The sequence below is a fragment of the Falco peregrinus genome, chromosome 2 (assembly GCF_023634155.1).
Source record: "Falco peregrinus isolate bFalPer1 chromosome 2, bFalPer1.pri, whole genome shotgun sequence".
NCBI classification, from domain to species: Eukaryota; Metazoa; Chordata; class Aves; order Falconiformes; family Falconidae; genus Falco; species Falco peregrinus.
In genome coordinates this window covers 17,401,157-17,428,235 of record NC_073722.1, presented here as the reverse complement: position 1 = coordinate 17,428,235, position 27,079 = coordinate 17,401,157, and the positions used below count along the sequence as shown (strand labels likewise).

General features: G+C 40.9%; 1 protein-coding gene across 2 annotated transcripts; it reads left to right on the top strand.

The window, feature by feature from the left end:
• PKD2 (polycystin 2, transient receptor potential cation channel) lies at positions 1-27,079 on the top strand. Of its 2 annotated transcripts, none has more exons than XM_055796702.1 (15): positions 1-417; positions 6,785-6,898; positions 9,766-9,899; positions 10,256-10,506; positions 11,240-11,464; positions 12,016-12,244; positions 14,031-14,201; positions 15,370-15,551; positions 16,589-16,709; positions 19,121-19,219; positions 20,218-20,339; positions 21,179-21,296; positions 21,548-21,708; positions 22,493-22,640; positions 23,663-27,079. In XM_055796702.1, the coding sequence occupies exons 1-15, from the start codon at positions 12-14 to the stop codon at positions 23,894-23,896; spliced, it is 2,715 nt and encodes a 904-aa protein (XP_055652677.1). In that variant the 5' UTR covers positions 1-11; the 3' UTR covers positions 23,897-27,079. The 2 variants fall into 2 exon arrangements, with proteins under 2 accessions (XP_055652677.1, XP_055652676.1); XM_055796701.1 differs by having other exon boundaries at positions 21,545-21,708.

Here is a 27,079-nt window from a genome sequence, read left to right as displayed (position 1 = left end):
GCGGCGGGCTGATGGCGGGTCGCGGCGGCTGCCGGCGCGGGCGGGAGCAGCTGGAGCTGGAGCGGCTGGGCCAGGCGGCGGGGCCCGGCTCCTGCCCGCCGTCGCCGCCGCTCTCCGCCTGCTCGCGGCAGGCCTGGAGCCGGGACAACCCGGGCTTCGAGCCCGAGGAGGAGGAAGCGGCGGCGGCAGCGGCAGCAGGGCCGGTGCTGGAGATGGACGTGGAGTGGGGCGGCCCCGCGGCCGGCGCTTCGTCGTCGTTGGGCAGCGCGGCGGCGGGCCAGGCCGGCGGGCGGCGGCAGCGCCGGGGGCCGGCGGGGCGCGGCGGGGCGGAGGTGCCGGGCCGCCACCAGGTGCCGCCGGAGGGCGCCGCGCCCCGCCGGGCGACCTGGGCCAAGCGCCTGGCGCGGCGACTGCGAGGTGAGCGGCGGCCCCGGCCCTGTCCCCAGCCCTGTCTCCCTGCCCCAGCCGGGCTCCCCGGCCTTGCTCGGCAGCCTTCGCCGAGAGGAACCGTGGCGAGCTGTTGGTAGCCCCGCCTGCCCCCTCTCCCACCCGCCCCTTCGCTGCCTGCCCGGTTTTCCCGCTCCCCGCGTTCTCTGCCGCCTGCCCGGCCCCTGTCAGGCCGCGTCTCTCCGTGCGCGCCCGTGGCAGCTCCCTGGGCTGGCCATGCCGCCAGCACACGCACCTCACCTCCTTTGGAGCACGGCGCTCTCTGCCCCCCGGGGCTTTTCCCCGGCTGCTTTTAGTGTAAGAGACTCTCCCGAGTCACTTTTGGATACATGTGGGTCAACGCCAGGTCTTCGAAGAGTTGGAGCGGAATAATTGTCCTCTCTTCATCACCCTCCCTATAGAAGAGGTGGTTAGGCTGCCATTTGTGCATAGAGTGGGGTCATCGTGGGGGTGTTTTACTCATGTTTTGCTCCTGCGCGCTGCCCTGGGCTGCTGGGAGCCGCCGGTGGATGCCATGAGCAAGGGACATAGCAGGAGAACGTCCGTGGGACCGTGTCAGGCGGGCACTGGGAGCATCACTCTGAGCTTGCGGCATTACCTCTGCGCTGGGCCGGGCCTGTCCGGGGCTGATTTGACCCAGCAGAGAAAATGGTAGATGGGGAGTTTGTTGGATTCAAGGGTATGGGAGCACATGTCAGGAACCCCCCCATCCTTTTCTGGGCAGCTTAAAATGTCAGCATCAAATTGTGAGGGTTTTAAACGTGGGCTGGTTAACTGTCAGGCAGAATCTTTATAAACCTGCAGGAAAAGTCAACACATTTAGAAAATAAGGTTTCCTCTTCTAAAATGTGAATTTTCTAAAGTGACAGTACTGTTACTGGCTGGCACAGCCTCAGCAGAGGTGTCAAAACAAACAAGATTTTAATCAGGGACTTGTAAATTAGGCTATTGTATGTTCTGTACGTCTTCACTTTGATTTTCACGTGCATTCAAAAATCATTTGCTGTAATGATTTCTCTGCACCATAATAAATCTTTCTTGATCATTGCAGTGTTTTACTTGGATGCAAGTCAGACTTGCAGAAACTATGGAATAGGGCATGTTTTCTTTTCAGCAGATTTTATTGGGGAAGTTTTCAGTGGTCTAAGTCACTTCATAAGGAGACCAGAATGGCCAGGAAGAATATCAGTGATAATTAACGTGTTATGCATGAACTGGCACTGCTCTGTTCGAAGTCTTCAACGGTGTGTTTAGTTTAGTCTGTTGCTGAGATACATAAATGCCTAGGAAAGGAGCTGCTTCACATGGAGAAAGTGAAGTCCTTTTATAAAAGTTCTTATCAAAGTAGACTGTTCAGTTGCTCCCTTCGTACTAGTTGTTGCTGAGAAGGAACGTCCTGTGTGTGCTTTTAGCTGTGGTGAAAAATAGTGGTATTTGAACGTGACATGAGAGTGTCTTTGTGATGCTGTGGCATAAGTTACTACTGTTCCATCTCAGTCATGGTTTCTGCAGTAATATTCCAGACAGATTATCCACACTAGGACTGATTTTCATGTGGGTTTCTGAGCCATTTTGAACCTGAAGGCAGAGGTTAATACCAGGTGATTTCTGTAACGTCAGAGTATTTGCAGATGGAAATAAAGTCCATCAGGCAGACTTTCCCCCCACACCGCCACCGCCTTCCCCTGTGAGCTACCGTTCTAATGAAGGCTTGGTAAAACACTTTGTTGAATCATCTATAGTTCATCTGCATCTACAGCTTAGGGTTGGTTTTGGATGGAGGAAGTTTGCTTGGTTTTAGTGTGCTTTTTTCAAGTAGTTTATTTGTCTTTAAGCCTATATATGTATTTTCACCTTGTTCAGCTGAGCAAGTAGCAGAACCAAGAGGAATGGGCTTTTGGTGACACTGCAGGCTGTGCTGGGCAGAGTGAGTGCAGCTGAGCCTTCAGCAGCATCAGCAGGCAGGTGTTGCCAGAGATGATCTGGCTGTGCTCTGATAAACGGATCCCTTACCTGTTCTGCTGCCTAAAAGCAACGTATCTTGTGCTAGAATAACTAGTTTGGGAGCTGATCTGGGACCATAGCTTTAACTTTTAATTTCTGCTTTCAGGCTGAAAGATGAGGACCACCTTTGACATGGTAACATCATGCATCCTTTTGACTTGTATGGTTCTCTTTACACTACTGGGTGTGAGCCCATTAAGTGTGCACTGTGTGGAGGACAGTGCAAAGTTACACATTTTTGCAGTGCAAGAAAAACGAAAATTTTCAATAATGGCTGTGGACCAAGCTGCCTCTTGCTGTTTGAGACAGTCCATATACACTGGTAGTATTCTATTTTTAGCTGTAAAATAAAAAGACTTGGTTTCATGTTCTAGGAATGTTTGGAGTGGCTTTATCCCTGTGGTTGCTATCCACAGTTTCTGTTGATTTCTCAGCTGCATGTGTTTTCTGTTTATAGGCAAGTGTAGCTGCAGTTGCTGTAGTAGACAGATCCTTTCCTGGCTTTTTCATGAGAATGTTGCCGTTAATTTATAGGCACAGTAAATGGCTAGGTGTGATTTTGATGCTGTGGAGGTACTGCAGGGTGCTGTACTTACCTTCTGCGTAAGTAACTAACCTCTGAAGAATGTGATTGCTGCAGGCTGCACAGCGAAAGGGCTGATTTCAAGCCTGACATTAATATAGGGCACTTGAAGGATAACTGAGGTTTTAATACTGGGAAGAGTACTCAGTAGCTCTTTTGACGTTTCGTGGATAATTGTGAGGGTCTTTGAAGACTAGAAAATGGCATGCTCGAGTACTCAGTTTTATTTCAAGATGACTAGAGGAAATTTAACATAGATTTATTTAATAAAATTCCATTTCACTACACAGAATTCAACAAGAGGGAGTAATCCTTTGGATATCAAAAGTGATAGTGTTACCATGGCTAAACAAGTAGCCGCGCATCAGCTGAAGGATATTGAGTGACACCTTGCACTTTTCTTGCTGTCAGTTGTGAAATAAAAATGCAGAGAGGATTTAAGGTAATGGGATTTTGGTACTTCCAATTACTGGGGAGACTGTAACTAGAGTTACTAAGTGAATAGAAAGTTAACTACTTCAGACTGTCTCCACTTCAGGTTCTTCTCTTTGTGGATTCTTCCCAGATTCTAATGTGAGTCTGGAGTAGATTTAGTCTGTTTGGTTTTGCAGATCTCTACAGCAAACATCCCAGATGCTGAGAAGAGAGGAGGGGATGACTATTCAACTCTGTTAAGGAGAAAGTGATCAGAAGTTTTTAATGGGTAAGAGCAAAGTCCATTTCCAGAGCCAGGCTGGAAAGATAATCTGCCCCTCGGATCTGTACTTGGTCACCTAGTGCTGCTGCGCTCCCCTGTGCATCAATACAAAGGAGCATTTTTTGAAAGGTTTTCTTAGTTATTGTTCAATGGAAGTATCAAATATCATTTCCAGTCACTCATTAATTGTTACTTCCACGAAGAATGCATCGTGGCATTATTACTGAGTTGAACTAGTGTAGGCTCCGATTACACTTTACTAAGGAATGTGAATTAAGGATGGTGAGGCTGTGTTTCCTTGTTGTTTTGGGACAGAGCATCTTTGCCTGAGGCTCACTTCACTCTCCTTCCCTCAGCCCACTCTTTCCCCAGCATCTGAGTTTCTGTGTAGTCAGATCAGTTAGTGATAGGTATCTTGGCTTGAGGGCGTTCAGAACTTAACTCTTACATAAATCTGAATTACTTTATATGCATTCTGTACCTCATAAACTGGATGTTATGATTACGTAGGTATGTGTGTATATGTAAGTACATATACACACATTTAATACATATAATGTATATGTATGTAACACTTTATGCGTAAACTAAACAGATTTTAATTTAGTGAGTACCGAACAAGCTAGACTTTATTGTAAGATGAAATTTTATCTTTTTTTTATTTGCATTTGATCATTATTTTTTAACAACTCTTCTGAGTTCATATACTTGTCCGGTAAGCCGTTTGGGCTATAGAATGAGTGAGACAATTTAGTTGCATATTCATTTAATAAATGAGATCTGTCAGAAAGTTGATGAATAGCAAATTTATGTAAGGAATGAACAGAAAATTATTAATAGAGACTAGAAGTGAAACATTTTTGGTGCTTGCCGTAGATGTCAACTTAAATCTAGCAGGGCTTACTGCCACTGTTCTTGATGCAGTATTATAACAAAGAAAAAAGGGAATAATGGACCTAAATTTCTAAAAACATGGCAAGTAATGAAAGCTTCAACCTAGGTGATGAGCAAATGTAGAGTTCATTTAACACAAAGATCATTGTATGATCTCTGGTGCTGGTTTGTTGGGTTTTGGTTTTGTTTCTTCACATGTAACTTTCTGCTCCTTGCTGACTGACTCCTAAAAATATTGTAATATGACAGAATTTGACCTTGCAAGCTTTCTGCTCACCACATTTCTTATTGGTGAGTAATGTGCTGACAGCCGGGACTCAACTCTCTTGCCAGCTTAGCTCACTGGCTGTTCCAGCCTTTTCTTCCTTTCTTAATGTTTTCTTGCTTTTATTATGAGGGTTGCTAGTGCAACGTAGTGCTGTGTTAAGAGGCTGAATTTGTTGCGTTCTTTATTATTAGTGATTCTGTAAATGGTTTTGTGTTTCTGTCTTCAAGAATGACCTAACGGTGAGGATTTGGCATGCTGTGTAGTAAAGTTGCAGTCTTTATCTGTAAATTTTCAGACTTAGCCTTAAAGAACAGCTTTGGAAAAGCTCTCGTTTTGGGGGCTGACACTAGTGAAAGTTATGAGTTACTAATTAAGGAGTGTGAACAGAGATTAAGGCTAAGGGTATTAGTGCTTGCTGTGCCTATGCAAGAGAAGTTTCCTGGTTGACTGCGGTTAGGTCACAACTTAAAAATGTGGTAGTTGAAAGGCTTCTGAAAACATCTAACACATTATTTTTTTTCTGAACACACCTTGTATTGGAGATAGAGGGAGGAGCTGCCTTATTCCTCTCCCTTTGTTAGGGAATGAAGTTCTGCAGCAGGCACATTAGCCCTTTGTCTTAGTCTTACAGCAGTGGTTGCAAAGCAAGTGAACTCTCTTCGTTGTCAGCTTTATAATGTGTTTTGGCTATCCCTTGTTGCTGTTCCATTTGACTTTGAATTACTGTGATACGTTTGATGGATTGAAGATTTTTACTTAGGGAGATTGAGGTTACTTAATTTCCATCTGCTGAGAACATAAAGGTGTTATGAAAGGTTGGCTGTTTAAAAAACCTGAAAAGGAGAAGAGTGGAAGTTTGGTGTGCTTCTGTAGGAGTGAATTTTTATTTTTATATGCTTTGTCTCCCACCATAAACTAAGGTCAAGTCACTTTTTGTTTAGGATTAAATGGAGAAGTTCCCTGAAGGTAGCAATTATGGTCTGAGCATCAGCAGCCATTCCCAGCTTTTTTTCCTGTTCTGTATTAGGCATGAGAAATAAGTATGGTTACTAACTGCTTTCTGTTCTCAGACGGTTGTTTCTTTTAGAGACTCCGTTTAAAAGATCCTTTTGCTTTTCAGTTACCCTTTTAGAAAGGATCACTGAAGTCCAGTAACTGCTCTTAGGCTGTCTTCTTGACAATGTCAAGTACAATGTGAAGCTAGTAACAGGCAAAAATGGTTAAGCTAATGCAGTTCCTCAGTTTAACAACCAGATGGTGGTTGCTCCTTTAGGCTGCTACTAAAGTGTCAGTGATAATTCTTTGTTGAGCAGGGAAAGAAATCGTGTAGATGTACTTACCAAGATCCCTGCTGCATCTCTGTTGGACAAGCCTTGCCTATTTGAGAAAGGAAAGTTACGATTTGTTTTCTTTAAGAATGTTTGATGTATGCTCCTTTCAGGTAGAAAGTTAGTTAAGACGACTAATATAGGTTCAATACTGAATATCCGTTTTCGTTCATCTAACAATGCTTTTCATATTTAAAAAAAGCCCCAAACACTGCACTTATTTCTTAAAGGATGGCTATCTGTGCATGTATTTGTATACTTACATGTGTTTTCATACCATGTGGTTTTATGTGACAGCACTTCTGGCAAATCTTCAGCAGATTCTGTTCTGCTGAGCTGTTACTAAATTATTACCGTGTCTCATGAATAGCTAATACTGCAGACCCCGTTCAGGCTATGGAAGAAGTTGTTCTTGCTTGAACTTTGATCAGGTTAAAATCCATAGAAGAACATGAAGCAGACATGACATAGGTTAAGCTTTCAAAACCACTGAACTTACTGTGCCACTTGTGTATCTAGTGTCAGACATCTGTGTACATCATGATGTGTGTTTTCCTTTTAAGGTCTGTGGGGGACAAGACTCATGGAAGAAAGCAACACCAGCAGAGAGCGCTATCTGAAAAGTGTTTTACGGGAGTTGGTCACATACGTGATTTTCCTTATGGTCTTGTGTGTCTGTAAGTACTGCTTGGCACTACTGCATCCAGTTTTGTGCAATTTGCTTACTCTCTGTGATTCCAGAGTGAAGGTTGTTTCAGTGATGTGGGAGGAAAATTAATTAATAGGCAGGTGTGTAGGCAAATACTTGGAATTAAAGCTTTCTCTTGTTCCTGTGCTTGAATTGTTGCTTGAGATTTGAAAATGCTGGAACATTCTGTGCCATAACAAGTTTTGAACCTTTAAGCAGGATGATGATATACTTATTCTTTGTTTTTAGGGAGCATGTTTTTTAACGTAGTACTGCACTGCAGTGTAATGCTTCCGGTGTGCATTTTGAATTGCTGAACAGAACTGTTAAATGTGAAGAGTGGGAGTTAGTCAACTAGGACAGAAAATGAAATCACCGAGTTCCAAATTTATCACTGAGCTTATATACACATCGTTCTAAGAATAAAAGTTCTTCACAGTAACTGGAAAGGCAGAGATCATGCTACCTACTTAGAAATATCTGATAATTTGTGTTTGCATGATGATGGATATTTTAAATGCATCTGCAGCCTATATATACTCAAGTGTAGATGGATCACAGCTGGAGATTTCCATTATCTGTGTCATTTGTTTTGTTGCCTGTGGTATCATGTGAAGTATTGTAACACTACAGAACACAGAATGGAGTAACATTCAACCTACCGTTTTTTTCTTTTTTTTTTTTTTTTTTAATTTGGCTTTTAAGAAGGTGACTGATTTGAGTTAGGTGCTCTAGAATCAACACTGAAGGTAATATTAGCAGATTATGCTAAATACGGACTGACCAGAGGTGTGAGGAGCTTGATGGATCTTCAGCCTCCTGCACAACAATATTCCTGGATCCAAAGTTTAAGAAAGCAGCCTGAACTGAGTTTGCTGTTCTTTGGGTGAAGAACCTTAGTGATGCTGGAGCACAGATAGTATGGGATGTTTATCACAGGCCTCAGACAGCCCCATGAACGGCTGTGGCTGGTGTAATGTAATGGTTCTGAGAGCAGTCGTCTTTTCTGGCCTTGGGAACTTGAAGCTGTTATACAATTCAGTTTCAAGATCCCTAGGGTTCTTTAACAGTCAAAAGAAGTCGTGTTCATATATTTGCATAAAAATTAGTACGACAATGCAAAATAGAACTTACTATGGAGTTGTGAAGTAGATATTTTATTTGGTTACTACGGAGAATAACAACAAAATCTGTGTGCATTAAGTTAGTGTATCTTTGGAAAGCTGGTATGTTTCAAGCCTTCAATATTTAGCGTGGGCAGTTCTGTTCTAAATGCCTGAACTGTCAGTGACACTGAAGTCATCATTTATGATCACTTGTAATAGAACAAGGTGATGGTTTTGCTTTTGGAGAGAGAGAATCTTGGAGTGGAAAAGAAAATGCAAAACTACATTGGTAGACTGGCTCTGAGAGCAGGTCTGCCTTGCTTGTCTGGAGTAGAATTACTGAAAAAAACCCCAAACTTTTAAACCACTGACACAACTGTTTTGGTCTTGTACTGCAAGCATGGTTATATACTAAATATCATGGGGTTTTCCTTCCTGAGTCCTTTAAGAATGTGTAGTGCAGGTTTATGGACAAAGTAGCATAAGACTGCTTGTGGCTGGTGTGCTTTACTACAAGGGGAGGTGTAGCAGTGAGAGACCTGAATTACAGTAAAGTGAAATTGGTTTCAGCAGAAAAAGGTTGATTGCAGGCTATTAACAATTTGGTTTACTACAGAAAAAGACTTTTGGTAACAGAATAAAGGAAAAGTATAGTGTGTTAAAGACCTACAGATACTGCTAACTCGTTAGTGGGATGTTTTTAAGTATTATCCTTTTTCATTTTAGATGTAAGCAGTAGCTATGGGACAGGCTGCTCTGTGGCTTGGCATGTCCTAGGAGAGAGATTTCCAGTGCAGGCTAAATGTTATGGACTTTTCTTGTGCTCTTGTATTTTTGAGAGTATGTATTTAGCGAGAATCCAGGTATTGCACAGTCATGTGATACATTCCATGTGCCACAGTAAAAGTCCATTAAAAATAGTTCTTGTTCTCTAGTTACTAAAGAGAACAGATTTTCTTCCCTGTTATAAGATGTTTTTATAAAATTGTTCAGTGTAGACTTAATCTTTCAGGCTTGTCTCAGTTTTACCCATAAAACGGTTTAAGTATTTATAGGTAGTAACAGTGCCAGAGACAGTTCTCTTAAGCCATCTTGGCTTTGTACATAATTTTATAATTTATGCTCTGTGTTCCTCAGCCAAATGCTTGGCTCAGTGTGAAGAAAAGTAGTAACACACAGTCATTTATTTTTTTGTGGGGAGACTGTCTTGGAAGCACTACATGTCTTGGGTAGAGTTTCATTGTCTAGCCATAGGCGGCTAATGTCATTCACAGTGCCCTGTGATGTCCTGGTGACCATCATTATCTGCTCAAGCAGGGCATAGTTCTTCTGAGGTCTTGCGCCATCTATGCTAGCTCTCTGGGGATACTTGGATAGCACAAGTCACCTAAAAAGGCACTAGCTGCCTCTCTTCAGGCTGCTCAATTGTGCCTTTGTTTTTCTTGAAGTTAGCTTTTGTAAAAGCATTAATAATAGAATGAGGTGTGGGAAGGAGAACTTGAGTATTTTAAACTGATTGATCTGTCTATTGTTCACTGCTTTTTGTATTTTAATCACAGTTGACAGACAAATGATGCTTGGTGTGGATTTTATTTTGTTCTGAAGCTTAAACTTCTCAGTGCAAAATCTATATGAATGCAACTGGATGTATTCAAAACAGAGTACTCTCTCTTCTTGTTCTCCTTTCTTTTCTTCTTTTTTTCCCTTCTCTTACCTCTTTACCTCTCACCCATTACCAAATCTTTTGCAGTGACTTACGGGACAGTGAGCTCCAGTATGTACTATTACACAAGGGTTATGTCGCAGCTCTTCCTGGAAACACCTGTATCAAAAATGGAGAAAACTGATTTCAAAACTTTGTCCACAATGGATGACTTCTGGAAGGTAATCTAAGCCCAATTTTTTTTATATCTTTGTTGCTCTGATTTGTTTGTCCTGTCATGGCCTGTAAATTTAACCTCCAGGACCTTTTTGCTAATGTGGTAGGGGTTGTGCATGAAGATCTTTGTGCATGATGTCAAAGCTGTGGAACGAAGTAGGCCTTTAATATGTGACATTTTAAAACCCAGGTCATGCTAGTGGGGCAGAGTAGAGCCAGGTTGCAGGATGTTGTTGGAGAACAGGTAACAGTAAGGTCTTATGTCAAAAAAATTATCAACTGCAGTTCTAACTCATCTACAGAGTGAAGATCTATGAAAACAGTGCTGACAACATGCAAACTAAAGTTCTGTCTTCTCCAGTTTGCAGAAGGACCTTTGCTGGATGGTCTTTACTGGGAGATGTGGTACAACAACAAAACTATGGCAGAAAACAAAAGCTTCATTTATTATGAGAACCTGCTCCTAGGGGTGCCTCGCATTCGGCAGCTGAAAGTGAGAAATGGTTCATGCTCAATACCTGAAGACTTAAAGGATGAAATCAAAGACTGCTACGATGTCTATTCTGTAGCTAATGAAGATACTGCTCCTTTTGGACTTCAAAATGGAACAGCGTATGTAGTATTCCTGTAGATACACATTTTTATTTCCCCGCCCCTGACCTGGGTTATGCTGAATTGCACAGTAGGTCACTTGGCAGAAGCGACTCTGCATTTGCTGTATGTTCTGTCTGTAAAGCCAGGTAGATCCTGAGCAGCTGCCAGTTCTGCTCGTGGAGAAACCTTACCAAACTGGGAGGGGACTGTCCTCTGTATCCACTTGCGTTTAGGTGCTGTCATTGTGCCACTGGTAGCTGTTACGCGTATGCTGTGCGTACACTGTGCAACTCGGGAGCACCTCTGCTGTGATTCCGGATTGCATTGCTGCAGTGGGTTTTACCAACTTGTTTTCCCTGGCTAAAAATGGGAATAACACTGCCTTTCTTGGAGGCCAATGTGTGAGTTGAACTGTAACAAGGTGTCGGAGGTGGAACGTAACTATGTAAACGCCAATTTTCTTTCTTTCCCTGAGGATAGAAATTCTGTGTGAATGGATTTATGTGTTCTCTTTTCATAATCAATATACTTGTGACCCAGCTTTCCATCTTAATTTTGTTGTGTTAGTCAGAGGAACTTTGTAAGCTCTTTCCCCAGGGTACATCAAAACTTGCTACATGTACCTCTTAAATGAAAGTAGCTTTAAGTAACTGATACTTTTTTTTGGTCAGGTTTTATTTCTGTCTCTTTTGTTAATTTTAAGTTGAAAGTAGAACACTTAAGTGCTCCCTCTGTTTCACCTCTGAACTAGCTGGACTTACACCAATGAGAAGGATTTGAATGGAAGCAGCCACTGGGGCTTGATTGCCACATACAGTGGGGCTGGCTATTACCAAGACCTCTCAAGGACCAGAGAAGTGACAGCTGTGCAGATTGCTAGCCTTAAGAAGAACCTGTGGCTGGACAGAGGGACCAGAGCAGCTTTCATTGATTTCTCTGTATACAATGCAAACATCAACCTATTCTGCGTTGTCAGGTATGAACAGAAGCGTGACGGCCTTAAGATTGCACAGTGTAGGTTGTAGACTTGGGGTTGTCTTGTGATTGCTTTGTTTTGAAGACATGGGTAAGCGTATGGTTTGTATAAAGGAGACAAACAATGGAAGCGGCACATCTCCCTGTCAAAGAAGTGGGAGTTCATGTGGTGGCTGCACTTACCAGCTGGAGGCAGTTCTGACTTTCCTGATGCCACAACACCTTGGTTGCAGTTTGCAGGCAACTTTTCTGGCAATCTGGCTCATTAAAATAAATACATGGATATAAAACATCAGTCTTTCAGACAGTGTGAAACAGATGCAGATGAAGACTGGTCTTTCTGTTCCTGAAATGATTTGGGTTTTAGTGAAAATGGACTGCGGTAAGGTTTACCTTCTGTTCTGTGTCGTGGCTTCTCTGAATCGTATGTGGGCTTTTACCTGTTTCCATTATTTAATTAATAATGTAAAATAAAACCATGTGTCTTTTAGTAGTGTTTTTCATCAGCGCTGTGTAAATATTTTTTTTTCTTTGCTTGTTTTTTAAATGCAGGCTGTTAGTGGAGTTTCCAGCAACTGGAGGCCTTGTTACGTCTTGGCAGTTTCAGCCAGTGAGGCTGATTCACTACATCTCCACTTTTGATTTTTTCCTGGCAGCCTGTGAAATGGCATTTTGTCTTTTTGTTCTTTATTATATGGTGGAAGAGATCTTAGAAATTCACATTCATAGGCTGCGCTACTTCAGAAGTCTCTGGAACTGCCTTGATATCCTTATCATTGTGGTAAGTAATCTTTATAATAAGGCTAAAATTGCTTTCTGAAATGTTAATGACAGTATTGCTGTGGTGGGTTTAAGGGATAGACCCATTATTAGGGAGGATGCTTCCAGACTATTGGGCTATGAGTTTGAATAAGACAATTTTAATCTGTGTTGTAGTGTTGGTGTATTTTGCTAACTTGCTTGTTCTGTCTTTAGTGGTTTCGACCTTTACGTCCTGGTGAAAAGTTAGAGTATTTGTCCAGTATGCTTTTTCACAATTTTTGTCTATAAAGGCACAGCCGTTTATGGAAGGTGACAAACTTGCCCTCATTTCTATTCTAAGAATCTGATACAGACTATTACAGAGGCTTTCAAGAAAGAAAATCATTTGCTTTCAAGTAGTGGTTTGCATTTGGAGGAACGTGACTGGAATTTGAATATATTTGCAAAGAACCACAAAGAAATTTAATGGGAGTATTAAAATACCAGCTAATACCAAGTTTGAAGAAGGGTCTCAAAATTGTAGAGTGCTAGCAGCTGTCAGGGCTGCTTTCTGGGTTAAGCGGACAGTGTCGCATGTCAGTAATCCTGGTATAGCAGAAAATCTGAGCTTTGAATTTGAACTATGTAATATAATTCACTCTGGGCTTACATCAGGCTGTGCTTACCAGAAGTATACAAAGCCAGCAGTGCTAAAACAGTTCCAATCCCACACTTGTTTTGTGTCTTCAAGCTTGGATGAATCAAAGGTTTATGCCTAGAAGTTAGTATATGCAGTCTGGAGAAATCATACTTGCATCACAGTGCTTTGTAAATGAAGGACCATTTAGGAGGATGTTTACATGAACTGTGCGCTGTTGGTTATACGTAATGGCAGGGGTGTGAGTGTAAAATTCAGTTCACAGAAAGAGTCAAAATTCTATGCTTATACCTTGTCTGAAGGACATTGTTCTAGTTTAGGATTATGTACTTTATGACTCTGTATACATGATGAAGTGTTCATTTATGCTAATAAAAAGCATGTTTGCAGAGGTCAAAGCAAGAACCTTACCTGTATGGTAAAACTACATCTTTTCTGCTGTTGCCCAGAACAAGCAATATGGTTCAGTCTGTACTCCAGGGAAACTCTAGTCCCTTTTTGGCTACTGCTGGCTTTCTGCTCTTTACTCTTTCATCTTTACTCTTTTGAGTTGCTGTCTTCTTTCCTTATATTTCTTTCTCTGTGACAGCTTCATTTTTCTGAGCCTGCTAGGCTTCACCATCACGCTGTTCTTCAGCTGTGGTAAGGAAAATATTTCTAAATCTTCTTACTCCCAGGCTATTTGTCTGTAGTCTAGGACTGTAATGGTTCTGTTGTGAAATGCATTTCCTGATGTGTCCAGAAGTTCTAGTTTGGATCCTATTTCAAATAGCAACCACTGGACCATTACATTACTCCTGACTGAAAGGTGGTGAAACCCAGCCCCCTCTAGTCCTCACAACTGCCTGGCCCTAAACACTAATGTGGTCAGTCACCAGCAGGGTTGACCCTGAAGGACTGTGAGAAGTTTGCTCCAGTGATTTTTTTTTTTTTTTTTTTCCCTAGGCTCTGTGCAATCCGTAGCTGTTACTTACCTGTTTGAAACTAGCTTTGTAGTTAGGACACCTTGAAAACAATGTATTTGCTTTTACTTAAAGCTCACATCATGCTATTTGTAGCGCTACCATAAGGTTCCTCGTATCTTAACTTTACGATGTATGTGGCTAAACCAAGTTATTTTAAAACCCTAATCATCTTTCATGAATGTGTATGTTTTTTTTGTCCTCAGCTTTCTGTTGTAGCTATAGGAATTAGCATCTATAGGACATCAACCGTTGATACACTCCTGAAGAAGCTACTGGAAGATCAGAACTCATTCCCCAATTTTGAACCTTTGGCCTATTGGCAAATGCAGTTCAACAACATTGCTGCAGTCACTGTGTTTTTTGTCTGGATTAAGGTAACTCCAAGACACACTTATTCTAACATTAGAATGTAAGCAGCATTGTGAGTTTCAGCTGATATATTATTTGAGGTTTAGTTGTTTCTCCTAAAATTGGTTATGCCAGAAAGTCAAAGCACAGGAGTAACTTCTTGCAGATTAAAAGCAAGGTTGTAATTTGCCACAGGTTTGGTCAGCCCTTGTTTAAGTCTAGTAGAGGTAGTCAGTGCTAGTGCTTTGTCACAGCAGACGAGTAAAGAAATGTTTTTATTCCTGAGTTGATAAGTCAATAATTCTTACTGAGTACTGCTTTTTCCTAGCCTGGTTTAACTGTGCCCATTTTATCTATTCAAAACTTCTGAATCATTGGAAGGATTGGTAAAGCTAGTCCAATTAATTTGAAAATATATTTGATATTTGATTGATATATGAAAATAGATATATAAATTTAGTTAAACCTAATTTCTCTGTTTTACTGCCTCCTTTCTAGTGATACTTCTTTTCATGTCCATACTAATTTTCCTGTCCTCTGTATGTATAAAGCTGCAGAGGAGCACTTAGTTATTAATCTGTCGGGGGAAAATGTAAGACCAATGATAAGTGAATTTCTACTCTAGTACTCCAAAAGTGATACTTAGGTTTATCAAGGAACTTGGCTAATCTCTTACTTTTTTATAAGACAAAACTGATCTAAATTTAAGAAATAAAGTGGCTTATAAGAAATACAGTAAACTGCAGAGTAACAGAATGATGTAGGTTGGAGGGTACGTCAGGAGGCCTGTAGTCCAATCACCTGCTCAGAGCAGTCAACTGTGACTTCTTCCATATTTTACTACTTCATAGCTGACATCTTCGTTGAAGATGAAGATAAATAAGTAGGCTTTTGGAAGCATTTCGGTAACATTGCTCTGAAGCCAGGATGCCAGATAGAGGAGGGGAAAACAAACGGGCAAACAAAACACTACACCCAAACAAGAAGTTGGTGCTCCGACAGAATTTTGCATTTTGCAATCCTCAGCATTTTTAGGAAGTGATGTATTTTTAAATGTAAATTAACTGACTTTGTCTCCAGTCAAATACAGTAAGACATCTCATGTGTAAAAGGCTGGAGAGCAATTGTGTTAAGAAATTTTTGTCTTCCTTGTCTTTACAGTTGTGGATTTTTTTGTGTGTTTTGTTTTAACAGCTTTTCAAATTTGTTAACTTCAACAGAACAATGAGTCAGTTATCCACTACCATGTCTCGCTGCGTCAAAGATGTCATTGGCTTTGCTATTATGTTTTTTATAATTTTCTTAGCTTATGCTCAGTTAGCCTATCTTGTCTTTGGCACTCAAATTGATGACTTCAGCACTTTCCAGGACTGCATGTAAGTACAAGAAAAAAAATGCAAAGAATTTCTCAGTATATTGGTAAATGGATTTGGTTGCCTCGTCAGAGACCAAAAAATTCTATGACATCCATCTAAACAGATGTAGATATATCACTGTTGATGGAGCTCAGTAGCAAATACATTTTTTTTGTAACGTTTTTAGTACACAAACTGTCATTGCTGTGAGATTAAGGATATGCCATTGTTAGATCAGTGAGCTAAAAATGGCAGTTTCTGGTTGACATGGTTTTTATAACAGTTGGTCACATTCCTAGACAAAGCAATAACTGTCTTTAGCAGTTGAATGATCATATGCTTACGTATGTTTGTAATGCTTACTGCAGTGCTGTATGCGTGATAATGCTGTGTTCCCGATCGTATGTGTAGTTGGTTGACTCACAGAGTCCATATTAGACAGCCAACTAGTAAATTTTAAGTATCTGCTAGAATCCAGGAGAGAGAGAGAGGACTTAATACTGGGTTGGTAATCAGTTTTTTCCTTTATTAATTTGGTACAACATAACCTGATTCTGACTGAGGTAATTACCGGGTAGTTCAGTTACCAGTTTCCCCCTGCCCCCTTACACTGGGGCAGTGTTGCAAAAAGATTTTTATAGAGAAGCAGAGGAACTTGAAATATGCTGATGGTGCCGTACAGTGCCGAGCCTCTTCCAGCCTTGGCACTGGAAGAGTGCCGGAGGAGAGGGACAGGAGTGTGTCTTAAAGCTTCACAATGGTAATCACTGGTTTGCTCTGCTTCTTCCTGTTGCCCCCCATTATCAGTTGTAACTGAAAGTCAGAAGTAACCATCCTATGGCTTTGTTCTGTGCACGTGGCATCTGACTGTGAATTTGGTTATTCCTAGAGATGGGCTTGAGGAATTGCCTATTGCAGTGCCTGATAAAGTATTACAGTAGTGCAGACCTCTCTGCTGCCCATCAATCAGCCTGCTAGGGTAAAATAGTTTGAGAATTCTTGTACAGCTCCAGAAGTGTGTTTTTTTTTCAACTCCTGGATGTGTTTTGTTTTTTAAGATTTACTCAGTTCCGCATCATTTTGGGAGACTTCAACTTCACAGAGGTTGAAGAAGCTAATCGAATTTTGGGACCAATTTATTTCACTACATTTGTGTTCTTTATGTTCTTCATTCTTTTGGTATGTACGCCTTTGTTTATGCGGGGTGGGTAGGTGGCAGTTTTTGTATCTTTTGGGTTCTTAGTACTACTTGGGGCTTTTTTTGCTAATGGTGAGTGTGCAGCCCATGTGGGGGCCTGAATGTTGCATGTGTTGTCACTGCAATTATTTTTTTTTCATATAAATTTGCATTGTATGTTTGTTGTCATTCCCATATAGCGCTCCACATTGTGGTTTATTTTATTTTATTTTTTTATTATTATTGTAAAGCATTTTTTGTCTCTTAAAATCTGATTACTGCCTGGTTGGCATCCACAGCAAGCCCATATCTTTTGGTGAAAAGTAGCTGTAATGTTCCATGCAGCCTCTTAGTTTATAAAGTGCTCTAATGTGTGGCTGGCTGTGTTTACCTCAACCTAATTCATGCATGCAACACATGGCTTGTCTGCTAGAAGAGCCTAATTCATCAGCAGTACAGCAGCTTTCAGGTATGCAGGTTTGTCTGCAAAGGCCTCTTTTCTATCCTCTTTTCCTTCACCAGGGCACAGTTGAGCCCTGTCTTTCTCACCTTCCCAGTGCAAATTACCTGTACACTTTTTGACAAACAGTATGATAAGAAGCTTAACTTCTCTGAGAGGCAGGATGTAGATGTGATTGTCTGACAAATAAATTCAAACAGGGAGTGTATTGTGAGCAAGTACTCATCTTTTGTATGCTCTCTGTTAATACTAGTATTGAATTCATATTATAGTCTTACTAATAATTTATAAAGCAACGTAGAGGGAGGAGACCTGTCTCTTAGAAACCTAGGAAACCAAGTAAATTAGGTTTTTTTATGTCAGTATAAGTGAAGACCTCTAGTACCTTCTACCTGGATGTAGTTTTCAGTTAGTTTGGTGCTAACATTAATATGTAGTAATTTTGGTTTTGATGATACCACCAGACCAAAGCTGTTACACGAGCAAGAAATGCTCAGATTATTCCCCAAATTGTGTGTCTTTTGGTGACTTGATAAGGTGGCAAGCATTAAAGCAGGATGTTACTAACCTTAAAATTGTGCATCAGTCCTGTATCATCATAACTTTTTGAATTATTTAATGACCCTTGTACTTAATGAAGCTTTTTATTATTCTTTGACATGAGGAGAAATGGCATTCAGATAAAATTTGTGGGAGAAGACTTCATCTTGGTTATTCACTAGTAAGGAAGTGGAGAAATTTAATTCTTCCATCTGAAGATAACACAGGAGTCACTGTGGCCAAAGAAGCATGTGAAGCAGGTTTCATACTTGCTTTGAAGCACCTCACAAAATCTGTAGGAGCAGAGGCTAGTGTATAGCAAGGGAAAGAAATATTTTTTTTCTGAGGCATAGCAGAAAAGCACTGGGGTGTGAAGACACAGCAGGTTATCCAAAACACTCGCTATAATTTCTGTGCTTATTAATATCTGCACATCCTGTCATTTGGCTGTAAGCTCCTTGAGAACAGTCTGAGACCTGGCAACTAAGTTAGGAAAGATGGGCGGAAAGCACCAACTCTTAATGTTGGACAGTTGAAAACAAAATAGTAGCCAAGTGACCTCTTACTTCTCTGGTGTTGGGCAAGAATGCATAAAGATGCAGCATTGCAAGATTGTTCTCCTGAAGTATTAAGTCCATTTTTAAGTCCATGAGGAAACAGGTTAACACTGCCTTTCTGTATGAGAGTGGCGCATTGAACGTGCCAGTAAATTGAGTAATTCTTTTTGAATTTGAATGTCCAGCTTGCAATTCAGTCATGTTTACTCCCTGTTTAGCAGGACCCTTTCAGTGATGATAGTGTGTCTCAAGTAAATTACATGATTAGTACAGGGTTAGTGAGACCAATTTTTTCTCTTTTGTCTGAACAAGTGACCAAATTCTGAAAAGAGTTGGTGGCATACATGTCAAGTGTCTGATTTTAAGCTTTTTTGGGTTTATCTTTAGTCTGAAATGCAAGTAGAGCTCTAGTAGAGGTACGAATCATGTGTTTGTGCTGGTTATGGGATGAATAGTTAACTTGATTCCTCAGGCATTTTTGTTGCCAGCTGTGTTGCCTGTAATTCACACTGTTATCTGTGTAAGTTTGGCCTTGCAGGTAGGAGGCCAAACTTACATGTGTAATGTTAAACAGGCATGGTTTATTGCCGCTACTGCATGTAAGCGTGAAACCTCTCTGGAAAGTAGTTCTTCAGTTATTGTTAGTAATAAGTAGTCGATTAAAAATTGTATACTGCAGTGCATCATATTTTGATATCTTAAGCTGTTGATGTTAGTGCTTTATAAACAGCCCACCATCTTCTCCTGGCCTTTTTTAAAAAATTAATGTATAGGCCTGGACATGGAGGTCATGGGGTAGTAGGGCTCAGACTTGTTGAAGTTTCAAAGTGGGCTTTTTCATTTTTCTCATGAACAGAACATGTTTTTGGCTATTATCAATGATACATACTCCGAAGTCAAATCGGATATGGCTCAACAGAAGGCAGAGATGGAACTGTCTGACCTTATCAGAAAGGTAAAAGTAACTTTTTGTTTGACATCTCATTCCTCGCATCTGAACTTACTCCATAAAATGCTATATAAACAGTACAAAATAAAACTGGCAGCAGCTAACAAAAATACACATCTCTTAGTTAAATGAATCTGAGCTGAGTTAAATTAAACGAATGAATACTTTCCGTCACAATGTATTTTACTCATCTGAGACTCTGCATTGAATCGTTAGCCTAGTGCATGCAACATAGGATTTGACTGTCTAGGCACATACAGAAATATTTGAACTGATGAAGCTAAACTGCTCTTTGGTTTGGTGACAGAATTCAGAATTACCTCCTTTCAGGCAACAAGATGAGGCAAGTCTTGGATAATGTGATGAGAGCTCCTAGGGGCAGCTGCCTAGTAAGGTTGTTAAATACAAAGTTAAGAGTTTGACCCAAATCCCAGTTTAGGGAAAAACATGTGTTCGTGCACATGCTGTGGCATGGATGCAGTGCTGTACCGTGGTCAGAAATGTCTAAACGCATACTCAGCATGACCAGTAACTCAGAGTTTAAAACTTGAAACTGGTTATTAAAACAGAGCAGAGAAAAATGAAAAGTGCTTTGTTGGGATGAGGACTGTTTTTTTTAAAAAAAGGTCATTCCTACAACTGAAGAATAAGAGATAAGCAAAATGACCGTAGAAAGCTGTACCCATTTTGTCAGCAGTATTTAAAACTGTCACTTAACTGTCAGTAACTGCCCAAGTTCTCTTACTGGGACAAAATACTCCATTCCTATTGACCTGCAGTGCAAATTGAATCATGAAAACCTTACCTCTAACTGCAAAAGTATTTGTATGTTGTCCACTTAAACACTGAAATAAAAGGCAGATAAACTGGGGGAAAAGGCAAATTCTTGGAACACACTGAATGACAGTGTACACTAGCTGATTTGTGTAATCAGAAAATTTACTAGAAATCAAGTATTAACATTTCATAACAAGTAAAACACGAAATTTCACTTGTTCTTTTAGGGCTACAACAAAGCCATGATCAAACTTAAATTGAAGAAAACTACTGTTGATGACATTTCAGAAAGTCTGAGACAAGGTGGAGGAAAACTAAATTTTGATGAACTCCGGCAAGATCTAAAAGGGTAAGGAAGCTGTTACTTCTTACCTTGAGTAATATCCCCAGAGACATTTGATGTTAAGTCTTTAATGGAAGTTTCTCTTTCTGTCCTTTCTGTGATATAGCGAGAGTAGCTGATATGAATAAAGACAAGACAGCAGTGCTGCTCTTTTGGTTAGTGGGTGAGGAAGCGTGTGCTTTTCCTCTGTCTGGTGGGAGGTTTATGTAAACAAACAGATGTGTGAAGGTAAATGATCTTGGCATATGGGTCTGCAGGCATTGCACAAAGGAAAACTTGAAACTGTGGGATGGAACTGCAGAAGAAGAGAGGAGTGGGAAGAGAGTGGTCGGTTTGCAGTGGAAGAGAAGCCTTAACTAAGGAGCCCTGCTGAGCTCTGGCCACTGGAGTCTGCCCTGTGGCTGGTGTTGCTGCAGTGGGGTGAACCCCACACCAGAGTACTCTGGTGCTCAACCTCCTTGAGTTGCTGTGTTGTGGGGGAGAAAGGGTATGAGGAAGCAGAGATCGAAGGCCTTTGAGGAAATGGTAATGTTTCCGTCAGAGCCACTGCAGGAGTTTGTGAACAGGTGGGAGTTCAAGGAAAGGGAACGAATCAAGGTCTAAAACAGATGGTTGTGAAGGAGCAGAATGCAGTCCAGGGGAGATTTGTGCTATTAACTAATGAAAAGTGAAGGTTGAGCTTTTTGTTGTCATCAGTGTTGCAAATTTGTAGGCAGCATTGGGATCAGTCATGCCTTTGGCTTGGGAATGAAAGTCTATTCGGAGTGTTGTTCTAGCAATTGAAGTTTGTTCAGCATCTGAAAAACATGAAGTAAAGGAACTGGTTTTGCTACTACTTTTTTCAGGAAGGGGCACACAGATGCAGAGATTGAAGCAATATTTACCAAGTATGACCAGGATGGGGACCAGGAATTGACAGAACATGAACATCAGCAGATGAGAGATGACCTGGAGAAAGAGAGGGTGAGCTCAGCATTGGGAGTGGTGTGCCATCAGTGCCATCTGCCAGTTTTCTTCCCCTGCTGGTTTGCTGCCCCAGAAGACTCCTTTTATTTCCTTTCATATTTGCTCCCATCCCTGGCTGTCTGAGCAGAACTGTAAAAAGGCAAGGGGGAGAGCAGGAGGTCTTTGACCGTGACACCTACATCCCCTGTGTGCAGGTGAAATTCTTTATATCTTCTTCTCTGTCTGTGGCTTCTGTTTTCACAAAGGAGGACCTGGACATGGATAGGAGTTCTCTGCCACGTCCTCTGAGCAGCCGCAGCTTCCCCCGGAGCCTGGATGACTCAGAGGAGGATGAGGATGAAGACAGTGGACACAGCTCCAGGAGGAGGGGCAGCAGCTCAAGTGGGGTTTCCTATGAAGAGTTCCAAGTGTAAGTTTATCCTTCTGAGGGGAACAAACCTGCATGGTGGGATTTTTTTTGTTGATTTTTTTTTCTTGTGTGTTTTTTTCTTCTTTCAGTTACATAGTAGTCTTTCCTAGAACTCTGAATATTAATAAAATTATTCATAAAAGTAAATGTTATGTTTTTAAGGTGCTTAAGTCACTCCTTTTTAGTAGCTATCTGAACTGGAAATACTGTATAGAGGCTCATGGGAACCAGTTAGAAAACCAAACCCAAACCAAAACAAACAAAAAACCAAAACCTTCAACAAAAAAACCTGTGTCCTTAAATCCCGGTCATAGAAAAGACAGATAAAATGGTTACGCTACAATAATGCCAGGACACTTTTCTGGGTTTTTTTAGTAGTAAAACCTTGAGGTTATTTTAGTTTCTTCAGCTATTATTTTTAATAAGATTAAGTTATTTGTGACTATGTATTCTGTCTAAAATGATAGATCTCCATATTAATTATAGCAACGCTTGCTGAATGAAGAATTTGTGTAACCAGAACCAACAAATTTTGATGAGGATGCCCTAAAAGCAGAGAAAACAGTGGAATATGTGCTTCCCCTCCATCTGCTTTACCCTGTGTTACCTTCTCACTCTTGTGTACCTTCTCCCTTCCTAGACAGTAGGATTCGGTTGTGGAAGGTCAGATGCATGCTTGAATTAAAATGCTGTCTCAGCCTTACCTGCTGTGTGTGTTGACGTGGGAGAATGATAGTGACTCGGAAATGTGAGAGTCACTGAAGCTCACGCTTGTTGCCCTCAGACTCATGAGGCGGGTTGATCGCATGGAGCATTCTATCGGCAGTATTGTCTCCAAGATTGATGCGGTCATTGTGAAGCTGGAGGCGATGGAGAGAGCCAAACTAAAAAGGAGAGATGTGTTGGGAAGACTGTTAGATGGAGTGACAGAGGTAAGAAACTCCCGGTCTCCTGCCTGATCACAACCTGCATGGCTGGCTTACTGTTAGCACTTTTTCCTGCTGCTTGGCTTGGGAGTTGAGGGAGCGATGGTAAAGATGAGGTGGGTGTGTTGGCATTGGCCAAGTTCTTTCAGTTTTGCATTAGGAAAACAGGAGATTTAAACCGTGAAACGTTAGGGATGTGATGCAAGTTCCAGATATGACAGCTCATCTTATAGCAGGCCTGTGTCACACTGAGGGAACAGAGCACCATTTAAACCACTGAACTGGACAGCAGCGGTGGTCAGTAGTTGCTGAAGCAGCTTGTTCGTTCCTTGGTGTCTGTTGGGATTAATACAAAGATTTTATGGACTAGGCTGTTAAGAGTCTGGGAAATCCAGCCCAGCAGGCCACGCACCCTTGTCTTCTCCCATGTTCCTTCTGGGATTGTGTGGCAGGTGGAAGCAGGTCACTTCTGTCACCAGGGTTATCTGGCTTCTATTGCCTGCTCTCCCACCCTCTCTTTCTTGAGGGCCCTTTGGAAGTGGCTAGTGGGACAAACGTTATGTCTGTGGATGCTAAAACCAGTTGGCTTCATGATGTGGCAAGACCAGCCAGAATAGGGCTGTTGAGGGGTGGGCGAGATGGACTGTCTTGGTGGGTTATACAGGTCAGACTTGCAGCTGCCCTGTCACGGATTCGGTGTTCCTGGCTATTACTGTTGTTCGAGCCAGTAATTCTGCTTGAGTCTTGAGACGGGGCTTTCTTGTGGGTGTGCTCTCCTCGTTGTGTTCTACGTTTCTGGAGATGGATTTAATGTTAGAAACTGTATTACAAATTGTGCTTTCCTAAGAGAAGGTGACAACCTGGTGGTGGATCACTGAAAGGAGAAGATTTTAATGCAGTAGCTGTGTTTCTCCACTAGCCTATCGAAATACTTGAGTGGTATAAGAATTTCCCTCATTTGTATAGGGTTTTGCTTTGACTGCAGTTCAGAAGCTGCACTTCCAGCTTGTGTCTTTTAATCTGTTTAGGATGAAAGACTGGGTCGTGACAATGAAATCCACAGGGAACAAATGGAGCGACTTGTGCGAGAGGAGTTGGAGCGATGGGAATCAGATGATACAGCATCCCAAATGAGCCATCGATTGGGAACACCCCTCGGACTGAATGGCCAGCCTCGTTCGAGGAACTCTCGGCCATCTTCCTCCCAGTCAGATGGTATTGATGGGGGAGGAGGAAATGGAGGGAGTAACGTCCATGTGTAGAATTAACTTTGCAGGTGGTTCTAAACATATCAGGTCAGTATTAAGCCAGCAAATACACTACTCCACTGTTGCCCAACCTGAGGTGATCATCCTGATCAGACCACTACAGGCCATTTTCACTGTAATGAAGTAAATATTCTTTTCATTAGGCATTTTCAGACCTATGTAAGCCATAGAATCGTTTAGGTTGGAAAAGACCTTTTAAGATCATTGAGACCAACCGTTAATTGAAGATAGCTTTTCACATCTCATCACATTAGTGAAGCAGAACAGAGGTATTCTTGGACAATCAATAACAAATGTAAAAATTCAGTTATGTGTTACCAGCAGTGAGACTGTCAGCCTTGGAAATGAAAATGCAGGAGACAGGATGGACACTAGGTGTGACAGAATCTACCTGCAAGGAATCTTGGTTCCATAAATGTATTGTTATGAACACTTTCATGATGGCAGCAAGCTTCAGACAAAATAATGTGCTGTTACTAAAGCACTCAAATGAAAGGCTGTGAGTTTTCTGCCTTCTATTGGAAAATAGGATTTTTAAATGCTTTTGAAAGCAGTTTTTAAAGGAAGATGGCATCAGGTTATTGTCTCGTTCATTTTAACAGCGGACGCTTTTCAAAGAGATAAAACAGCAAGCACTTTTTTTTAAGAGTTTTTCCTTATTCTGAGTTACTCTTGGTGTACTAAGATATTTTAATTAACTTAAAATGTTCATTTTTTTCTTGTCTTTGAGAAATACTGTTTCTTTAAGCAGAAGAAAGTGCACTTAGTTTGTACAACTGTAAAACACATTATTCCATAATAGAAACTGTACACATTGCATGTTTTTGCATTCCAGTAGCATTTCAAAAGTAATATTTGAGAACTGCCTCTTCGCACCCAACTAACATAATGATTTTCAGCTTTGTTGCAAAGTGACCATTTTTTAGTGTTATGTTGTCATTATCTAAGTGTTACTGTGATAAACATTCCACAGGTTCTTAATTAAGTATGGTTACTTTGCAGAAAATATATTATTTAAAAGCACACAACATTGAAAAACGTTAACTTATCCTTGAGTGTGACAGAGAGGGGGGCAGAGAAGTTGCTGACAGTTGGGAAAATCTGATCTCATGCTCTATCAAGTTCTAATTACATCTTGAATATGTAGCCTGTATTTACATTTAACAGAACTACTTGTAAAATTATTGGGTATTTTTCTACATAGGCTTTTCTGCTGAGGGGCAACGCGTGATTGCTTTGGAAAGGTGTTTGTAGTATAATCACTGATTTTTAGTATTTAATTTTCTCTGCTTTCTGTGTCATAGAAGCTTTGGTTTTGAAAAGAGATGCAACACTGAAATTGCATTAGTTTCCTATACAACACGTAGAGGCATAGTGTTTGTAGTTTTGCCTAGCAACGTGTTTCCATATGTGGAATGCCAGTTTAGGAGGGAGGTTGTCAATTGTGCTTGTTTTCCTGAAGATGGCAGTTGCCTTGGATTAAAAGACTTGGAGTTGATGTAAAGGAAAATGGAAAGGTACATAATCACATCTTAGCTATTAGTAGAGTGTATAGAGGAAAAAACGCCTATTTAACGAAGTAGCACGTATATGTTATGTTGGTGCTTTTCGTTTCAAAAAACAGTTGTTGCCAGGGGTTAGCATCTCATTCTTGTGGTAGTACTGCTTGGGCAAAGCTTACATCTTGTATATGTTGTTAATATTGCATTGTCTGGGTGTACAGTGACTCAGAATGCCTTCCCTTTAACTAGAGAACTTGCTAAAACTATACAGACTTCATGCCTTTCCATATTTTTAGGTTTACAAGAAACCGTACGCACAGAAACTTAATTAACATAAAGGTGGAGAAGGAGGAAGCTCAGTGTGAAGGTTGGAAGTTCTTAGTAGGTTTGGCTGGAGAACAGAACGACTTAAGGAAACAGGCTGTGATTCTTGTGAAGTATTTTTTCTTTGTTGGTTATTTTGTCCTACACTAAGAAGAAATTCATAATCTTTCAGAAAAGACCCCGTCAACTTCCCAAAACGGCGCACAGCACAGTGGTTAGGGCATTTGTGTGAAATGAGACACTCAGACTAAGCTCTGTCTTGCCTTGATTGAAAGTTTTTGGATGTTAGAAACCTTCCTCAGGAAGGTTTTCCATGTTGGACTGGCATTTCTGACTAAACAAACAAAGCAAAAACCCAATACTATACACATGGCCAGCTGATATGCAAGGAAAATAGAAAATAAATCCAAAGTAGTTTAAATATGAATATGAAAACAAGGCTATGTATATCCAAAATGTGTAGTGTGTTGCTATGTGACGTGATTTTCGGCTTGAACTTCGATGTATGCTAACTAATTACATGTGTGTAACATGTAATTGATGTTGGGTTTGTAGGAACAAGTGTTACCTAAATGCTAAGATAGTATTTAAATAATCATGTACTTAAAATCAATTACTTTGGCCAAATGGCCCAACTTGTGTTGTCCAGCAATCAGCTGGAACCTTGCTAAGAACACTTTGTGTTGAGGGTTGTGTCTGTGGCCTGTAAAGCATGTGGCGTGCTGAGGGTTATGGCAGCAGGGACCTGGGGAGTGTGCAGAAGCGATCTAGTTGGCGAGGCAGGGCCTTCCTGAGGGAAAGAAAGAAAGAAACCAGACCTATCAGTCTGGTTTTAAATAGGTTTCCTGTAAAAAAATTATCTTTCAAAATGTAAATTCAAGCAGGCAGTTTATCTTTTATTTGTAGTATATGTTTGTTACAAAAATACTTGCATTCGTAGCTCTATTTGTTGAGGTATATTTCTGTAACGTGTCGTTACTTAATAACAAACTTCATCTTGAAGTGCAGTGAGTTTTCATGGGGTACCCGTGTATGTTGACAGTGAGCCTTGCAATAGGTGCATGGCCACTTAACGAATGTTACAAACATTTTATTATTTCATTTTCCAACTTTAGATTATAATATCATTTGTCACTTATTACAAAGGTAAGATTTTTCCATAGTAATATACAGTGTTTGGTCTTATTAGGAAGCTTTTAATTATGCAAGTCTTCTACAGTGATCAAGAATGTATTGATCTGTAAAACTGAGCACTTTACTTCCTAATAAATGTTTTATATCATCTATTAAGCAAACATTGTGCCATACACTTGGTTTGTTTATAACAGAACATTAAAAATGCCACGTATTA